This window comes from Colius striatus, chromosome 1, assembly GCF_028858725.1.
Source record: "Colius striatus isolate bColStr4 chromosome 1, bColStr4.1.hap1, whole genome shotgun sequence".
Lineage (NCBI taxonomy): Eukaryota > Metazoa > Chordata > Aves > Coliiformes > Coliidae > Colius > Colius striatus.
Window position 1 is genome coordinate 67802517 of NC_084759.1, and position 20266 is coordinate 67822782.

At 45.1% G+C, this 20266-nt stretch overlaps 1 protein-coding gene across 1 annotated transcript in view; it reads left to right on the forward strand.

Moving 5' to 3' along the window:
* The first annotated feature begins 10116 nt into the window (after positions 1–10116).
* The window catches only part of GABRA5 (gamma-aminobutyric acid type A receptor subunit alpha5), a 54917-nt gene continuing 44767 nt past the window's right edge, over positions 10117–20266 (forward strand). The window contains exons 1-3 of the mRNA XM_061998117.1: positions 10117–10202; positions 18182–18303; positions 20132–20199. Of these exons, the coding sequence (XP_061854101.1) occupies positions 10117–10202; positions 18182–18303; positions 20132–20199 (276 nt within the window). The remainder of the gene's footprint in view (positions 10203–18181; positions 18304–20131; positions 20200–20266) is intronic.

Consider the following 20266-nt stretch of genomic DNA (forward strand, 5'->3'; position numbering starts at 1 on the left):
TCTGTCAATATGCACAGTGCATATGTAAACAACACAGAGAAAAACAGTAAATATGGAAACTATAGCAGACATAAAAGACCTGAATTCATCATAACAACTTAAAACATGCTAATCCAATCTTATTGTAGCATTTACATAGCCAAAACCTAGTTCACAGGTAGACTTGTGTCCTGGTTTCATCTGGGATAGAGTTAATTTTCTTCCTGGTATGTATAGGGCTGTGTTTTGGATTTATGGGTGTGAATAATGTTGATAATGCAGGGATGTTTTGGTTATTGCTGACCAGCTCTTGCACAGCATCAAGGCCTTTTCTGCCTCCCACCCTGCCCTCTCAGTGAGTGGGCTGGAAGGGCACAAAGAGTTGGCAGGGGGCACAGCCAGGACAGTTGACCTCAACTCATGAAAGGTATATCCCCATATGACATAATGCTCAGCATACAAAACTAGGGGAAGAAGAAGGAAAGGGAGGACATTCAGAGCAATGGTGTTTGTCTTCCCAAGTGACTGCTACGTGTGATGGAACCCTCTGCCCTCCTGGAGTTGGCTGGACACCTGCCTGTCCATGGAAAGCAGTGCATTAGTTTCTTGTTCTGCTTTGCTTGCATGCACATCTTGTACTTTACTTATTAAACATTTTTTGTCTCAACCCACAAGTTTTCTCACTTTTACTCTTCTGATTCTCTTCTGCATACCACTGGGAGAGAGTAAGTGAGCATGTGGGTAGCGCTTAGTTGCCAACTGGAGTTAAACCACAACAACTCCATATCTACATTCTTGTAGCAATAGGCATAGATATGTATAGCTTATAACCTAGACATGAGACACAGAGATATATGCTTAATATTTATAATAAAACTTGGACATGTGCTGTTAAATAGATTTTTAGATTCATAGAATCATTTCAGCTGGAAGAGCCCTTTAAGATGATTAAGCCCAGCCTTTGTCCCAGCCCTATCAACCACTAGACCATTTCCCTAAGTCCAACATCCAACTGTCTCTTAAACACCTCCAGGGATGGTGACTCCACCACCTCCGTGGGCAGCCCCTTCCAATGTCTGACAACTCTTTCAGTAAAGAAATTCCTCTTCATATCCAACCCAAAACCTCTTTTGAACCTCTTGTCTGTATTTAACAAATTCCTCAACTTCTAATACTCTGTCCTTAACATCACTAAGTACATTAGGCTAGTATAGTCCTGTATTGTCCACAAGTACACTCCATTTCCATCCATTATGAATATTTGAATGTATACTTAAGGAATAATTTATCCACATCGATCTTTCCATCTTAGTTCAATGAATTTCTGTCTTGTTCCTTCTAAGATTTGTTCTCTCCTTCCTGTTATGAAAGAATTACATCTACAGTAGCATATGCATAAACCCTTGAATATTGATGCAGAAGTTGTATGCTCTGGTTTAAGCCTGATTAATCTTTCTTTATGAATCATATGTATGAAATGGAATCACTGTGGTTATTCTCAGCAAAGTGCTTTCTTACTTACATGCTTCATAATACACAGTAAATTGCTTTTTTTCTCAACTGTATCATTAAAGGTGTGCTCTGTCCTAAAAAGAGTGCATTATGCAGTGTCATGCAGGAAGGATGCACCTGAATCACCAGATAGGAGGACTGAGGCCTTAAAGATCATATCCAAAGCTACCCTAATGACCCATGATTTTTCCAATCCATGTGTAACAGCTACTGTAGCTATCTAAAATAGTAACCAGTAACTCTAGCCATTTTTAAGAAAATAACTACAGATATTTTATATATGATAGGAACATACAGTTCCAGTTCAGAATCTTCTGAATTAATGCTCACTTGTGTGCAATAAAAAAACCTCTAAGTTTACAGAGAAGATTGTAGCATTTAGATGTAAACTAGCATCACCAGTGTTTAACATAGAATAATCTACCCAAAGACATTCATTACAAGCATCTTACATCTTCAGAGAACACTTAACCTTTACACTACTACTTCTTTCTATGCAAAAGTGTGCTTTATATATATCATGTTTAAAAGTTAAAATCTGGAGATCTGGAAGATCCACAGGCAATCACCTGGGAATGTCAGGATACAATGACTGCCACCGTTGAGTAAGCATGCATACTGAGAAGGTGAAATGTGCTTCTATCTGCTAGCTTTGGCTTTGGAATACACCTGCTTCTCACTAGGTCTGCTAAGAAGCTTAAATACATCTATTTGCACTGTTGTTCCCATACTATTGGCACAATGTCTGGGGTTGCAAAGAAGGGAATCTGTAAGTAGTCCAGCTCAGACGTGGGCAAAATGTGAATGTCCCATCTGTGTTCAGTATGTCGATACAGGTACACTAAATCAATTTGTTAATTGGCCTAGGACATCAAATCTAAGAGATCTTTGGGTTATAAACTTCGATTGGATAACACTCTTATTTCAAATCCCCTCCTACTTGCAGTGCCAATCTCCCTAGTCTAAAATTTTATCTCTGCTAAAAACACTTTGCCAACAAGAAAAGAAACCAGGAGCAGATTCAAGGTGAGACAACAGCAGGCATTTATTTATGGGTTTTAACACTCACTGAGGAAGTGAGTTGTTCATGAGAGTTCATGGATATCCTGAAAAAAAACCCCCTAGCCTGTGTTCTCACAAAGCAAGTGGAAAGTGAACCTGAAAGACACAGTTTATACTGCTTTGGAAATCTGTGGACTGTGTGATACAGGAGGAACTGCTGCTAGGCAGCCATTTCTGCCTTCTGAGCCTAAGACCGTGAACTAGCAGCTCAGGACATGTTGTAAATTGCTTTGGCTTTCACAGAATCACAGAAAGGTAGGGGTTGGAAGAGACCTCTAGAGATCATCCAGTCTAACCCCTTGCTAAAGCAAGTTAACCTGGATCAGGTCACAAAGGAACATATCTATGTGAGTTTGAAAACCTCCAGAGGTTTTCAAACCTTCAGGGCTCCCTCTCTCTCATAGCGAAGAAGTTTCTCCTCATGTTCAAGTGGAAGGTCCTGTGTTCCAGGTTGTGTCTCTTACCTTTTGCCCTGTCACTGGATGCTACAGAAAAGATTCCCCCTATCCTTTCAATATCTGCTCTTTAGGTATTTATAAGGGTTTCATGGTTTGTATCTCAGAGGCAGACTTTGGTAGACTTGACAGGAACGGGGAGATTTCACATCTGAAACTGGCAAGAATGTGAATGAAACCTCAGTTCTTCCATGGGAAAAACATCTGTGAGGTGATGCGACCCCAAACTCTGACTTTGCATTGATATCCACTGGTATAAAAAGTTTCTCTTTTCCAGGGCAGAGGAGGACAGGGCTATTTCACCTGCAAGCTGGACTGATATGAGCCAACTATCAAAACCCATCTGTGTTTAACATTTCCCTGCAAAGGCACTGAGGGTAGTGCCAGGCCTGAACCTCACCACTAACCCTGGCCCCATGCTCCTCACCAACCAGCTCCAAGCTCTCAACAGTTACACTCAGCCACACAGCAGGAATATAAACTGTATACATCTGGCCCAGATGGGTTACCTTGTAGAGAGGATAGGATCTATAAGGGAGAAGGAAACTGTAAGAACTCAGACACCAATGTGAATTTGGGGAAAAAGATGGAGACCTTTTATGTATAGTTATGCAGAAAGACAGCGACACTTTTATAAGCAACAGACAATGTTTGCTTTTGTGGTCTAATCCAAGGATTTAAAACCTTATAATAGACAACAAAATGTTGAAAAATTTCTCCACTTCTTCAGGGTAGTGTAGAAAGTATCTTCAGATATCATTTCCCTGGTCTAACAGAATAAATCCTCAAATACAGATCCAAACTTCTTTAAATTTCCTGCCAGACACTTTTGGGAAATAGGACTGCCAGTGCCCAAGGGTCTCATCTCAGAGTAGGGACCTCTGTAAGGTGCTTAGAGGGAGCGGTTTTCAGAAACACTGAAGCATAGGGCATGCTACAAACACGATAGCAGTGCCCAGGCATTCATTGCCCATAATATGCCCGTAACAGAGAGGATAAACCATCAAATAGAAAAGGTAGACTTTTGTTTGTTTCTAAACTGAATGTGTGCAGAAAGCAACCTGTTCAGGATTAGCTTTGGATTAAGTTTTTAGACCTTTGAACCTGCAGATTTGGGAACAGCAACAAGTAGCACGCAGAAGTATCAGCGTCGCTTGCGAAAAAGGTTGCTTTTCACAACCACCAGGAATTTTGCTGGGACAGGGAGGGCAGTCACCCACCTCTCTCTCCCAATGACACCACTATCTATTCTGTGTCACACAGCAAGGGACCAACTCTATCTCTGAGCAATCCTTTCAGATCTTACTCAGTCCTCAGCCGCCTTTCACAAAGCTCTTTTGAGTAACTATTGCCACCACAATGTATGAAACAAACAGGTCCCAAAAGCAGCTCTGTTTGCAGCACGGCACATCAGACAAGTGAACTGCAGGGCACTGGTCATGCTCTATCAGTGTCCACAGCATTGTAGAGTGGGGATGCATGAGGGGGGAAAAAAATAAGATTTTTCATATCCTTCCTTATCACTCAGTAATACACCAAATGCTTCAAAGTCTCTCTCAGACTCTAACACCTCCCATATCAACAAGGCTGTTTATATCATTTCACTACTAGATACAGTTGTGAAGTAGTTTGGGGAAAGTAACAATTAAGTTTAACAGGATGGCACTATTTTCACAGCTTACAGGATCACAGGATGGCTGAGGCTGGAGATTAGCCAGTCCCTGCTCCTGCTCAAGCTGGGTTGACTACAGTGGGTTTCCCAGGATTGTTCCCCTTCAGGTTTTGAACATTTCTGCAGATGGAGACTTCACAACCCTTTCCTAAGTTTGATCACCCTCAAAGTAAAAATCAATTTTCTTGTGGTCAGATGGAATGTTGTGGTTTTTAATTTGTGCCCACTGTCCCTTGTCCCTTCTGTGGGTAGTGCTGAGCAAAGTCTGGCTTCCTCTTCTGTATTTCCCCCCATCGGGTATTTATACACATGGATAAGATCCCCCCTGAGCCTTCTCCAGGCTAAACAGTCCTGGCTCTCACAGGGGAGTTGCTCCAGTCCTTTAATGATCTTTGTGGCCATTTGCTGGATATTTTCCACTATGTTCGTGGCTCTCATATACTGGGAACTCAAAGATGGACAGACACAGTGCTCCAGGTGTGTCTCACCAGTAGAAGCCCATTGTCTGTCATCTCTACAAATGGTGAGAGAAAAGGGAGTGTAACACTAGACTCTTTGTTCACATACAGTTTCTCTGTTGAGACTGGCCAAGTTGATGTAAGCTGATGGGTAGGGATTCAAGCCACGAGTAATGATGAGCCGTGAATCCAGACTGTATTGGAAAAGGTTTTACATCACTAAAATTGATGTCCCAAGCACTACATTTTGCAGAGTTAGGAGGCTATAGAGACGATTGAGAGTAAACAGGCAATTCTCTCCACACAGATGTCAGAAGTGAAATGTTTTGTCAGAAGGGAAGGCCTTCAAAGAGCTTACTGCTTGGTCCAATCCCCACATCTCTGTGCAACTCCGTGAGCTTTCTGTAGCTCTCCTGGGAGACAGAATGGCGTGGGTGATGACAGAGACACCTTGGCTGTTAGAGAAAGAGGCCATTTTCCAGCACAGTGTCAAAGTGGTAGGGCTTAGTGCATGTTTCCTGGGGAGCTCCTGAGCTTGCAAGTACTCACGAGTGCCATGGTAAAAAAAGACAAAGCACACTTTGCCTGTACTATTGTTTCAGTTCGTTGTAGAGGATGATCTAGCTCAAATGCATTTATCTCTGCAAATAAGCAACATTACTTAATGATGCTGGGGATAGAAATGTCAGAGAGGGACCGTGCAAAACTTCTTCCACATATGAAATAACTTTTGGTAGGCTGTATGGTTTTTTTTCTAGTCACCAGTGCAGAAAACAATCAACCAATCAAAACACTTCTTAGACCACAATAAAAAGCAATTGTTCAACACACTAAATTCAACACATCCTTTAAAACCGAACAAGGAGGTGAAGAATACAAATAGTTTAAGAGTGAATCACAAGGGAGTGCCTGAAAAAAACCCACCCAGCGGAGGACACGTACAATACCAGGGCTTTCAAAGCACAGATCTCTCTATTGCTTGTAATAACTCTGCTACCGCAGGTCAAAGCCACCATCCTGCAGGGATCGAACTGGAGAACCGACGTAATTAATGTCTGACAAGCTCTCAAGAAAGCACCTTTGCCCGGGAGTTAATACCTTGCATTATAAACAACGGGTTTCAGATACATTGCGTCATTAGCTATAATTAGCTAGCAAAGAGAACCAGATCTGTACTACGCTGCTGCCATATACAGACAAGGCTAAAAAGACCCCCCAACACAGCAAACACAAAGCAGCCCGAGGCTGCCGTCAAGGAGCCATCGGCGCGTTTCCTCGCGGGCACCAGCCACACCCGACACGTCTTGTCCTGCCCGCCGCACCGTTCCGGCTCCACTCGAGGCGCCTGCCCCGCGGCTTCACCCTCCTCGCCGCCGAGTCACCCGCCGTGTCCGACCCTCTCGCTCACCCACCCACCCGCTACCGCCGCGGACCCGGGGGCCGCCGCGGCGCGCTGGCGCCACCGCCCGCCCGCCCGCCCGTCCGTCCGCGCCGGGGGGCGCCCTGCCGGCCCCGCGCACCACCGTGCTCGCGTGGAGCGGGGCTGCCCCCTGGCGGCAGCGTGTGGAAACAGCATCTCTTCGGCGCAGGGGCCCGTCTGGGTGCCGGTGCCGGTAACGGGCTCCGGGGCGGGCGGGGGGAAAGGTAGGGGGTGGGGGGGCTGATGGCGCCGTGGGAGCGGATTGACGTTTTCCACGGCGATTTCCACGTTCTGCAGTCACTAGCTCAGCCGTTCCGCTGAGTCGGGTGCTCCCTCGTCCATCCACCATTTTATTTATTTATTTATTGCCCTCTTTTCCTACAAGCTTTTCTTTAACTTTTTTCCCCCCTCTCTTTCTATTTCTCTTCCCCTAGCATGAAACGCTTTTCTCTCTTTTGATTCTGCGAAGGGGATCAGCAGCAGATGGCTTCGCGGGAGCCGGGGGCAGCGGCGGCTCGGTGCTGAGCACCCGAGAGACGCTAGAGTGAGCAAGCTAGGACGGAAAGCCTGGGTCAATATTTCCACCACTCGTTTCTGTAAGATTATTTAAAGATCACATATCTGTACAGCGTCACCTATGCGGAGGTATAAATAGTTCATCCCCGAAATCAAAGTACTGTAAAGATTAAAAAAAATCTGGTTTAAACACTCTTAGGGCGAGAACATTCTCATGAGAAACTACTGGCGCTTCGTACGACTTCGCTCAGAGAATTTAAAGCACTGGGGAAGCTCTTCTGGTAGCAACATTCATTCACAACTTCATATTTATTGAAGTCACTAAGGAACAGCGAGGAATAATGTATGTCATTGGCTCGGCATTTAAGATCATAAATCACTGCTGGGCAACCTGGACTCAGCTAAGCACCACAGACACCACCAAAAACATAAGAAAATTTCGATTTATGCAGACTGGTTTTCAAACCACACCGTGCAGGACCAGTAGGCACACGTGTAACAGCACTTCCTATGGCAAGGAGCCACAGAATCAGTATTGATTTCAGTGAAGGGATTAATTTCACAGAGGGTTTTTTTTATGAATATCGGAAAAAGACAAGTGTTTCATTGATCCATAACGTTGCCTGAAAGACAGACATTACCTCGTTAGATCTGTTAATTTAATAACTGAGGCTGGAGTACTATTTCAAAGTATGGTCGCAGCAGTACCTATTGAGTTCATATCTATCGCATGTAACGAGCACGTGTTGCAAGACGTTCCAAGTGTCACACAGAATCCACAGGACCTGGGTATAGTCTCATTTTGTCGTTTGGGTAGTTCAGCATGCAACCAATCCTTCCACGTGTGTGAGCAGTCTATAATATATGACTTGAACACGTAGCCAAGTGTAACGCTCCCTACGTTGAGGCTATGAAGCAGTGCATCCATTTTTCTGAAATAGCACGACATACAGTCACAAGGAAACCTCGAAGTTAGCGCAGGCCTCCTGAAATTTTTCACACCGATAACCACCCTTGGATGTCCAACAATGAGGATGTACAAAGGAAGGAAATGCTGCGAGTACAAATCCCGGTTCGGCATTAAAGGGTTGTAACAGCTTAGATGGGGTCCCTTGGCTGCAGGAGAGCAGTGCAGATACATATCATGGATCTATGGAGGGGGGTGTGTGTGTGTATGTGTGTGTGTATATGCTTATAGATCTGCCTGTAAGGAGTCCGTATACCGGCGAGCCTCACCGGCTACTGGGGACGGCCCTGCCCCACGGCATCTACACGGCTGGGCTGTGGCAGGGGCTCTCCCCGCGCAGGGTCGGTGCCGGCCAGGCTCGTCCGGGACCCTGCCCTGGGTGGGGGGCCGACGGGGAATGGAACGCGGGGAGCCGCAGGGCCGTCCCGGGGCTCCGGCGAGGCCAAGCGCAGCGCCTCCCGGGAGGGTCCCCGCCGGAGCCCCGTAGCAGGGGCGGGCGCGCCCCGAGCCCCGACCCGCGCTCCCGGCCGCGGGGGCGGCGCGGGCGCGGGCGCGTCGCTGCGGCGGGGCCGCGCCTGCCAGCGGCGGGGAGGCAGCGCCGGCGCTCCCGCTCCGCTCCCGCTGCCGCTCCGCAACTTTCGGGCGAACGCCGCCCCCTCGCCCTCTTCCCCCCGACGGCGGCTGGTAAGCGCCGGGCTCCCGCGCCCAGCCGAGCCGGCGGAGGGCGGCGGGGAGCGCTGCCCGCTGCCTCCAGCCTTCTTCACCCCGGACGGCAGCCGCTCCACCCGGCGCCGCGCACACTGCCGCGGGAAACTTTGGCGGCCGCGGGGGGGGAAGCCTGCGGGGGGCGGTGAGGATAAAGGATGGCGAAGGGTCGGCGGAGCGGGCGCGGATGGGCAGGTGTCCACGCTCCGCGGAGCGGTGCGCGGTGCGGAGCGGTCTGGGGCGCAGTGCGCGGGCAGGCGGCGGAGGGCGGCCAGGTGCAGGCGGTTATGAGCGGAGCGGCGCGGAGCGAGCGGGTCCTGGCGCGGGGCAGCGCGGGCCGGGCGGGGGGAGCCCCAGGGGGCGGCTTTCGGCTGAGGCTCTTTGCCTTGCCGCGCCGGCGGGGTTGGCAGAGTGAGTTGCAGAGCGGTGTAGCGCGGGGGCTCAGGTGGAAAATTCAGGCAGCTCCCTTCTGAGGGTGCTTTTGGGAGGTGTTTTGGGTTGTTGGATTTTTTTTTTTAACGTTGCTTTTGTGTTTTTTTTTTTTTTTGTTTCGTGGGGTGGTGTTTTTGTTTGTTTGCTTTGATTTTTTTCAATTTTTTTATTTTTAATAGGGCACAGAGCTGAGTAGTGCACAATGCTGAAATTGGTGATCTGGTCGCTGAGGCAGGTATCCGAAAAGTGGCAGTCTCTGGAGCAGCTGCATTACTGTCATTCTTCGTGCTAGCGAGAGGTTTATGTGCCTTTGTGAGGAAGGTCACTTTTTACAACATCCCCCTCTCTGCCCCCCCCAACCCCATCCCACCCTCTGTTTTTTGCTAAGCCGTGTATCAGCAGCCTGAATTCCAAGAAGCAGTAGGTGTTTCTTGCCATTTCAACTGGGATTTTGGAAAGGGAAGCTGGGTATTTAATGGGGAAAAAAAATGCAATGGAAGGATGGGATGCGGAGGCTGCACACAGCCCTGGGTTTGCAGGCGCCTGGAAGTTTTGGAAGTAGGTAAAGGGTTGAAGCTGACATTCAGAAAATGGTGACTTTTTTCTTCAGTTACTTATATCGTGGACGAATAGAAGGGAAAACCGGGCCATTAAGAATTCTCCCAGTTTTGCAGTTTGCTGTCAGCAGAAGGTAAAATGTGTCCTTGAAGATACACAATTTTACATAAACAGCCGATGTTTACATAAGCCTAGATAAGTTTGTGAAAAACAGAGCTAGGAGAAGATGCGGTGTTAGCTGAGCTTGGCTATCCTGCTGTTTGTCCGTGTAATAATTTATCTTGTTTTTGTTGTTGTTTGTGTATTGTTGCAGCGTAAGTACAAAGTGAGCAGCTGCACCTTCGCCAAAGCAACCACCTGCGTTCCTTCTCTCCTCTGGAATGGACAATGGGATGGTCTCTGACTTTATCATGATCAAAAACTTCTTCCTCTTCTGCGTTTCCATGAGTTTAGCCAGCCACTTCGGGTGAGTTGCCAGCTGCGTTTGAATTTGGGGGTTTTCAAGGAAACTAAAAGCCTCAGCTCTATGTGGTGTGGGGCAGCACAAACAAAACAAGCGGGCTTTGCGTTTCATCCGAATGTGCAGGAGTCGGGGGGAAGGGAGTGATTTGCTTCCCTGGATTGGATTTACTGTCTCCTATCGGTTGTTTATGTCCGTAACGCTGCTGCAAGAAGGCTCCGAGAAGGCTCCAGGGGCATGGGGAGTTCAGATGGGGCCTTCAGCTGCTGAGTGCTCCGATCTGGGCGTGTAGCACAGCTTGGGGCTGCAGGGGTCCCTGCATCATGTCTGTCAGGAGTGGGGCTTGCCCCTTCCCTCTCACCCAGCGGGTGTAGGCTCTGGGCAATAGCACAAGGCTGCAACAGCAGGACTCGGTGCGTGCCGGTAGCTGGTACAGGCTTTTCTAGTGAGTAAGCTGAGATCGTGACTGCTCAGAAGGATGGCTGAGTTTGAAACTTGCTAGAATAATTAGAAATTGTGTTTCCCTGGAGCATGTAACAAGGAATCCTGTTTCCTTATTTTTACTTTGGATGCTTTCCTGACAGTGATGTTCTGAAAACTGTATAGAATACTCCTACTATAGCTCTTAGGGAGAAAACAACAAAAAAAAAAAGAACATAACCCCCCTATTTAGATGTTTTTTCTTAAAACCAGAGATCTCAAGAACTTTCCAAAATCAGGCTAAGCAGTGGAACCTAGAAAAAGCATTTTGCAAGTGCTCTGGGAACGTAGGTTGATTCTTTTTTGTGGAGGAGAACAATTATTTATGATTTCACCATAAAAATGAATCCTCTCAACGTGCTGATTCACAAGCACACCCATCAGCTCCTTGCTATAAGAAGACACGAAATGGAGATGCAAATCAGTTTCTGGTTTCAAGCAAAGTGTTTTTTTCCAGATTGGAACTAGGAGAAAGACCAAACTTTGAGTGATGGTTGCGTATGCTATAAGCAAAACTTAAGCCTCATCTCCAGTGTGTGTCCTGTGTAGGCAGGCAGAAGCCTGTAACCATAGACCATAGGAATGGTTGCAGGACTGCACGCTACAGAGGATGCAAAGAGCTGCACATTGATTTATTCACCTTGGAAAAGCCTGATTCTGCTTTCACTGTGGTCTAAGGCAAAGCTTCTTCAACTCTGTGATAGAAATGAAGAGGGCTTAGATACTTGCCTTGATACTTAGAAACTTGCCTTGATGTGGTTGTAGGTTGACAAAGTATTACCACACTGAAACAATCTAAAGGACCATGACTTGGACTGTTTCCTGATTGTCCATCACCCCTTCAGAAGGCAACACATTGCAGTAGTTCAGCCTGACCCCTTTGGTGTGGGGTCTTAACTGTGTTACTCCTCTAACAGAAGAATTGATAGGCAAGAGTGAAAAAAAGAAAGAAAGAAAAGCGGGTTTAACTATCCCTTGAAATACCAAAGCAAATACCCAGGTAGGAATTGGTGTGACCCGTAACCCAGGAGAAAATCAGAATGGGACAGTTAGAGGAAACGAGGACACATGTTTTCTGCAAGTTACTCGAAAAGCTTCTGTGCACCAAAACGAGATCATCACGTAACCTCCCCGCCCCCGCCACCCCATGTTTCTGATCTAGTAATTTTAGTTCGGGCCTGCAGAGATAAGCAGCTCCAATTTGCTGCACCATTCATATGCTGCCTTAGGGCTGAATTTTGACCCTACTCAAAAGACAGAGGATGCTCCAGCACTTCTGTTTTGGAGACAGAAGCAGTTTCAGAATGTAATTTGCTAAGTGCTTTGGGACTGACTCTTCAGGACAGAATGGTACAATTTACATGTAGGCTGGCATATTAACTGCAGGAATCTAATGCTGATAATACTTGCTGTTGCTACCAGGTTCTCCTTTATTAGCTTCATCCATGTTTGGACTGCACCCTTACATTGCAACGTCCTAGATAAAAATGGCTGGTCAAATGAGCACAAATTAAAAAGCTCAATATGGTAGCATATTACAGATGAAGGCAGAGATCCTCCATAGTCATTCCATATTTATATTAAATCATAAATAGTGTTTTTTCCTATGTAGCCAAAGCCACCTTGGGGGATTTTGATGCACAATGCCATGTAAAATAAACAGGAATTATGTTTCTCGGTCTCCTAGGCTACTTCAGAAATCTCAGCGAAAGTCTGTGATTAATGTTTAACGTAAATGTGGAATGACTGTCGAGAGTTATCCACATCAATAGGTGGTAGAGAAGGACTGTAAGCGTAGTTGGTAGAAGTTATTTAAAGACAAATCACTGAGTTAAAATTCACAGAATCACAGAATCTTAAGGGTTGGAAAGGACCTCAAAAATTCAAAGATATAGATGAGACAAGAAGAAGATGTGAAGCTCCTCACAGTTGTTGGTGTAACAGTTTTCTGAATCTTCTGCAGAAACAGTCCAGCATGCTTGAATTCAGCCTGGAGCTGTATAGTGCTCTGTTGAGTAAAGGTATTTTACTGAAGCATTTCAAGATAGCTCACAATCGTCATGAAAGTAAACGTTAATAATAGAGTTAGAGAATAATTAGACGTCAATTAAAAGTGAGGAGTGTTTTCAGGTGAGACAAGGGTCTGATTCCTCATAGGCCCTCGGTGACTCCACAGAGGGGCAGCCTTGCAAGGGTCGGTGCACTGGGTGACTGCCTGCACCAAGATCTCCCTGAGATGAGGCAGCACATGGTCAGCCCCGTGCCAGACAACCTTATTGCATCCTGAATTTTTGCAAGCCTCAGATTGTCCATGGGCACATCCCTTGGGACATGTGGGTGACGCACAGTCCCTGTGCACTTGAGTTTTGGACATGCAGTTTCAGAAATCTGCCCGAGAGCTAAAACCAATGGGGACGGATGTTGTTGGTATACCCACAGTTCAGTTGCCATCTGCTAATAATATTTATAATAGTAAAAACATGGAAACCAGAAGATCCCAATTAAATGTAGCCAACGCAGGACTTCTCTGTACTCTGTAGGAATTCAGTCGGTGGTGTGTCTGCAGTTTCACATACTTATCCACTAGCTCACAGCCCTTATCACTAATACCATAATCCTGCTATTTAGGCTAAACATACCTCTCTTGCAGGCTGTTAGCCTCCCCAGCCCTAAGCAGTTAGTTCTCCTGGGTTATCCCTTTCCAAGTACTTACACATGCTGGGGAGTTCTTCCTCATATTTTTAAAGACTAAGTTTGTAAGAAATGTTATGTCCTTACGTAGTCATGCTTGCCTGTTTATTTTTTTATTCTGTTTTCCTTTCCATCTCCACATCTCCAGATAGCTTTTTTTAACCCATTAGACAATTTTAATAATTGGAAAACTAAACAGGATACCAAGAGCTGCTTGGAGGAGGCAGAGAGGCATCAGTCAATCCCTCTGCTGAACAGAAAGCCACAGCTTCAGCATCTCTGTTTTGCTTGGCCTGCCAGCTGGCCAAATAGCAGGCACACACCTGCAGGCCGTCCAGCAAGTTCTTGGTGCAAGACCAGCTCTGGTGAAGTTGCAGGTCAGTGACCTGAGGAGCTGAGAGTACTGGAAGGTATTTCATGACCCAGGCTTTTTAAAGGGGTGTTGAGGTGCAAGGAGGTGAGAACAACAAGGTAGCCCTATAAGAAGGAGGCTTTCATTGTGCTGCTCACAAGCTGCTCGTTCCCAGAAGGCAGTAAAATACAGCTCTTGGTAAACAAAATGATTAAATTATTCTTAAAGGGTTCGCAAAAGCCATTAAAGTTTCATCATTTTAGTCAGTCCTCTCCTCTATCCCAATCCACTGTGAAAGAATCAAATCTTCATTGAATAAAGTCACACAATAGCAGCATTTTTATATCTCAAAAATCTGTAAGAAGGAGATGGCAAGAAGCTAACTTAGAAAAGTAAATCTATTTCATTTGATATCTGACCAGCTGGCAGTATCCAAAAGTGTGCAAATGTGTTCTCTTCTGTCTTTTCCACAAACTGTTAATTTGTCTGTGAAGTTCTGGTATAATTCCAAACTGATTAAAGGAAGTTATTGAAAACTCTACTCTTAAGAGAGAGATTAAGAAAATATCACTTTCAATAGCAAAATACTTCTCAGGTATTTTTCCAGTGTCTTTTACATTAAAAAAAAAAAAAAAGTTTGGGGAAAACCAGGAAATATCTGCCATATGTTTTTTTCCTATTACATCTAGGCTATGAATAGTACCTGTCACGATCTTGACTAGGTAGCAAAAAAGACAGTGATGTTTAAAATGATTAATGATGAACTCATTGGAAGAGGTAGCTGAGCATCTTTGGAGATTTATTGCATTTTGCAGTGATGGGTCCCTTCGGTGGCTTCTGATTTTTTCAGTAGCCCTGAAGTTGCAATAATAAATAAATGTGATGAGAAGCATTCCTAGTTGGTTTAGTTAATGTTCAATAATGAGCTTTAAATGTAATTATCTTTGAATTTTCTTAGCATTTTGCTAAAGTTCTTCTCTAGGTTTATTTTTATCCATAACTGAAAATGTCTGCTATAAAAGCATTTTTGGTTGAAGAGAGGCAATAACATGCTTACCTAACTAACATTAGGTTAAAGCCTAATCATTAGCTGCTTGGAAATTATTAGTTTAGGATATCGCCTAGCTATAGCATCTAAGATAATCACGTAACTTTGCCAATACAGTTTAAAGGTCTCACGTTATAAAAGACAACCTCAGCACTTGCTCCAAAACATAGATTTCGACAACAATCTCAAACCCAGAAATTAAATGCTAACTTTTCTGTGAAAGAAAAAGTAACATTTGCATTAATGGCAAACAGTAATCCATCTACAAATGCAACTTCACATAATACTGACATTTGCCAGAATTCAGCATCAGATGCCTTCTTTTTTCGGGTGAAGTGATCTGCCAAATCTAAATTGGATTGCAGTTTTGCAGATGAAGTGCAGATTTTTTATGAGTCTTCACCCTAGTTGTTTCTCCATCTTTTTCATCTGTCAATTAGCTTTGCTTGTGGAGATATAAAAGTATTTTGCTATTTGTGGTGTGTATAACATTCTTGTGAAAGGTGTCCATAGCAGAGGTAGAGGGTATCAGCATCCGTTACTCTCATCAGATTCGGAGGAGCAGTTATGAGAACTAAATATATTTAGTCCTATCCCCACAAAAATAGTTCAATGGAAAGTCTTCCCTCTGAGTTCAATTGGCTTTGAATTCAGCCGTAAGCACTAAAAATAACAAGCTGTTTCAAGAGTAGAGAAACTAGTGAAGCTTTGTATCCTGTGCCCCCAGCACCGTATCTTTGCAATAATCCCAGCTCTGCATTTGGTATCCCTTGTTCCCATCTCCCATTGCAACACCTACATGTTACCTCTGCGGTCCTTTTCTCCCAGGATCTTTCCTAATCACCCTGCAAGTCTCCTCCGTGTCTCTTAATTAGCAGAGAGGAGATGGGCTGGTTTTGCTGAGGCTGTTTCTGAGCTACATGCCTGCTGACTGGCCCAGTCAGTGAGCCAGAGGGAATACATGACTGCTGACCTCACATTTTTACTTAATGAGGCACTAATTTAGGTTGTTCTCCCCTTGTCTAGTCACTACCCCTCATGGAACTTGTAGCAATGAAATGAGGTTTGATCTTTCCGCTTCTTTGTCATGTGCTCTGGAAAATGAAAATGGGTTCCTACATTGATGTGGTGAAGCAGGCAGACAGTGATGCAAATCTCTTTCTTATGAGAAAAAAAAAAGAAGCTAAAATAAATGAAAAAAGTTAAAAATCTCATTCTAGGATTTTACCAAAGCACTAGTTACACTCGCTGCATATGAAGAACCCTTGTAACTCCTTTCTCCTGTTTGTATTCATGAGGCTGCCGCTTGTAAGTATTCACCTTTGTGTGGTGAATCCCTTTGAATCCTAGCGACACAAAGGTATACAATCTTGAAAGGTCTGGCGTTCAAGGATGTCTGATGTTTCTATAATCCATTTGCATCTGCTGGGTTAACTGTCTTTTATTATAGTTGAAATTGTCCCCGATGTTGTTAGCCTTGGTTACTTGCTAGAGGTTATGGTCACAGCATAGAAAACAGAATTAATTTGGTATTTTGATCACAGAGAGATAGGATGGTCTGAAAATAAGTGAGATTTTCAGCTATGCCTCTTCTTGCTGTGAAAAAGAGCTACTTGGTGGCCTTTGGCTCTCCAATGTTGAGCTTGCTGAGGGTCGCAGCGGTGCTGACGACACTTGGCGATGAGCCTTCTTGGCCAACAATCTAAACTAGAGCCCCATTAAGTTTCAGTGTTCCTAGGAGTCAAATCTGTGCTCCCACTGCCTGGCCTTACTCCCCTTTCTTGAGAGGCTTTGCAATCCTTTCCTTTTCCATTAGAAGCACACAAGCTGCAAAGGGAACAGGCACAGAACTAGGGGTCCCCATGTCCGTGAGGAGCTACATGGGTCACCAGCAGCTTGTCCTGAGCCAGGTCTAAAACTTCCAGACCCACTACATCTACGTGTGTTTCAGCAAGGTCCCATTAGTGTAAACCTTGTGTAGGTAAAACCAGATTTGAGGTCCTTTGTCTTTCATTGTGTAAGTCCTGTTCTGTTAGGTAAGCCTGACACATAAATTGCAAGCATTCTGCAAGGAGGCTGTTCTGAGAGATGCTTTGGGGCTCTCTATTTACTGATTTATTTCCCTGGAGACTGGTAGTAAATAAACATCTGGTTTTTAATTTACTTCTTTTTAATCTTTGGGTGACTGTCTCACGTTGAGTTGAGGTAGTTGGATTGTGATTCCTGTTTGCCAGGAGGATGCATGAGGCAGGATACCATTCCTAGCGGGGCAATGTGCCCTGTTGCAGCTGGAGAATTTGTTGGCAATTTCAGCAGACTGAAACTTGAATAAGCACCAAGTGTGAGCAAACATAATGATCTTAAGAGATGCTCATTGCTTGCTGCAGATGAAGCAGGATTTTGGATAAACTTAAGTTTAACTAAACTTAAGAAAAAGTCCCTTCTTTAGGTAAGTGAAGACATTAGTAGGCAGGAGATTCTCCTAAGCAACTTTAAACGAAAATTGAATGCACTTAAAATGCAAGTTATAGCTGTACTGTGAGTTCTGAACATCTTCCTAGGTCTAAGCCATGGATACAATGATGAAATAAAGAAGAGTTCAGAATAAAAACAAATCTGGCCCAAAAGATACAGAATGAGGCCCACTACACATTGCTGATATTTGCATACTACAAGGTAGAACTAATTTAGGCAAAAGAGAGAGGAGGAATGAAGAACTGTTTTCTGTACTACGGTGTGTTTTTTCAGATACCTCTGTGATCTGAGGTGGGAGTTTTGAATGCAATGGGAGTTCATTATCCTCCAATAAGGTTGGAGTCGATCCTTTCTTCTGGCAATAAATTACATAAACTGTGGAAACCAGAAGCCGTTTGGCATTTAAGGATTAAAGAATACCTTCAGGCAGACTTGAAGGAATTTCTCCAGGCAAACCTGAGCTGCTCGTGCAGCTCCCCTGCCAAGCTGATGCAGTTCCCAAAGACAAGAGATATAACCCGAGGAGAAAACAGTAGCAGCTTCTGCTGTCCCTATGAGTTGAACTTGCTCCTCCCAGGGAATGGAGACATGCCAGTCCTGGGGAAGTGGTAGGGCTGAGGTGGGGAAGGGCTGTGCCAGGGATTGGGATCTCCCTGTCCGTTATGGCAAGAGGGTCAGTGGGCTCAGGTGTTCCCTGATCGAGTGTCCCAGGGCTGTACCTCCATGGTGTGGGTCCTTCCTTGGGTGCTTCTTCTCGAGGGAGAGCTGTTTATGGTTGCTTACAGCAGCAAGGAAATCTGTGCAGTTCCCTGTGCTGCTCAGCCGGAGTGGCCGGAGAGGGCCAAGGCTTGGGGTCTCCCTCACAAAGTTCCCTCAAGGCTGAAGCCCCTTGAGACAGGCACAGCTTTTGACCTGTTTCGTTTTGTTTGCATTAAATAGCTTCTCACAAACGCCAACAGCACCGGGAAAAGAGGACGCCAATGATAACATCACTATATTCACCAGGATCTTGGATGGTCTGCTGGACGGCTACGACAACCGCCTGCGCCCGGGACTGGGAGGTAGGGTAACGCCTTCCCTGGGGACTGTTCCCCTCTGCGTGGCACCATCATGTTGAGGGTGCTCTCCCAAATGGTTTCCTGCTCTCAGCACAGGCCTTGAGGAGGGACCTTTGTTTTGTTAGCTAGACGAAGCCCAGAAGGTAGGTTTGGCTCCTGGCAGACAGGGCACAATACAAAGGTCACTGAAGGTCTTCTTCTTTCAGTCATTGAGGTCGTCTGAGGTTGGATTAGGAGAGCATGTGTGATACATTTTTTGTCTGCCATTGAATACAGTTTGGGTTCCTTTTCTTTTCCCTAAGGTGAGCGAGACAGAGTGCTAGCAGGTTGCTGCAAGGTTCCCTCACTGGTCAGCATGTGTAAAATTATGCCAGTGACAGAAATCTCTGTTAAAAAAAGATCCTTAAACCATTCATTTTTAGACAACTACAGCAAATCTGTATTGATATGTCATTTTGGTAACCTCTACAGCAGCTATTTTAAAACCATAACTTGTGATAGTTGCTTGCCATCCTAACCTTGTTGAGGCCTCCTTCATCTCTCTATCCCCCAGATTTCTCTCATCTTCTACCCATGTGTAAACCATCTGTTATGTTTCTTCCTGGCCCTTTTTTAATCTGGCTACCCCCACCCCTTCCTCTTGTGAGACCAACACATTGCTTTCATCCCTTTCTCTCCTTCTTCTCTCACTTTACAGAGAGATGCATGAAAATAGGGCTCGATGCTCTCATCTTATGTAACGAACTTCTGAAATTTTTGCCCTTAAATTAAATTAGTCGTGGATTGGAAAAGATGCCAGAATGATTTAGAGTTTTGAGGCTAGAATTAATGTCACCTAACTTTGGACATCTATGATACAGATGTCTGAAACTGGGCAGATCACCAAAGCCAGTGGAGGGGAATAGGTCCTTCCAGGACACACTTAATCTCCTCTTATAGTAGGTATCAAATATGAGCTGGCAATGGGCTTTCCCAGCTGAGAAAGCCAATGGCATCCTGAACTGCATCAAAAGCATAGTGGCCAGAAGGTCAAGGGAGGTGATTCTGCCCCTCTGCTCTGCTCTTGTCATTACTGTGTTCAGCTCTAAGGCTCTTAGTGTAAGAAAGACATGGACCTGCTCAAACAGGTCCAAAAGAGAGCCAAGAAGGTGATCTAGGGCCTGCAGCACCTCCCCTGTGAGGACAGCACTGAGGGAGTTTAACTTGTTCAGCCTGGAGATGAGGAGGCTCCAGAGAGACCTTCCAGTACTGCCAGTACTAGGGAGCCTAGAGGAAAGATGAGGAGAGATTCTTTATCAGAGTGTAGTGATAGGATGAGAAGTAACTGTTTTGAACTGAAAGAGAGTAGATTTGAATTCGATATTAGGAAGTAATTCCTCTCTATGAGGGTGGTGAGGCACTGGAACGGAGGGCTTTTGGATGCCCCATCCCTGGAAGTATTCAAGGCCAAGCTTAATGGGGCTTGGAGCAATATGGTCTAGTGGAAGGTATCCCTCCCTATTGCAGGGGGGTAGAAACTAGAGGATCTTTAAGGTCCCTTTGAACCCAAATCACTCCGTGATTCTATGATCTATGACCAAAACCTATCAATCAGAGGAACTGGACCTTTGAAGAACCTGTTTCTTTACACTGATTATAACAACATAGCCTGGGCTCAAAAAGGTTGACAGCTGCATTTGGTAAGGGATGAAATTACTCCTCAGACATGTTCTTATTTTCAAGCTTTTGGGGATTTTTGAGTGATTCAGAAATTGTTAACGAGAGAAATGCATCAAGAGCACATGTTTGTATCTTAAAGCAATTACTAACGCAGAGCCTGTATTTATTACAGAGAGAATAACTCAGGTGAAAACAGACATCTATGTTACGAGTTTTGGTCCTGTGTCAGACACAGAAATGGTAAGTTTGGTTGCGCGGCTGCCAACTCCACTGTACCGACTTTGCTAAAGTTGTTGTTGGAACCGTC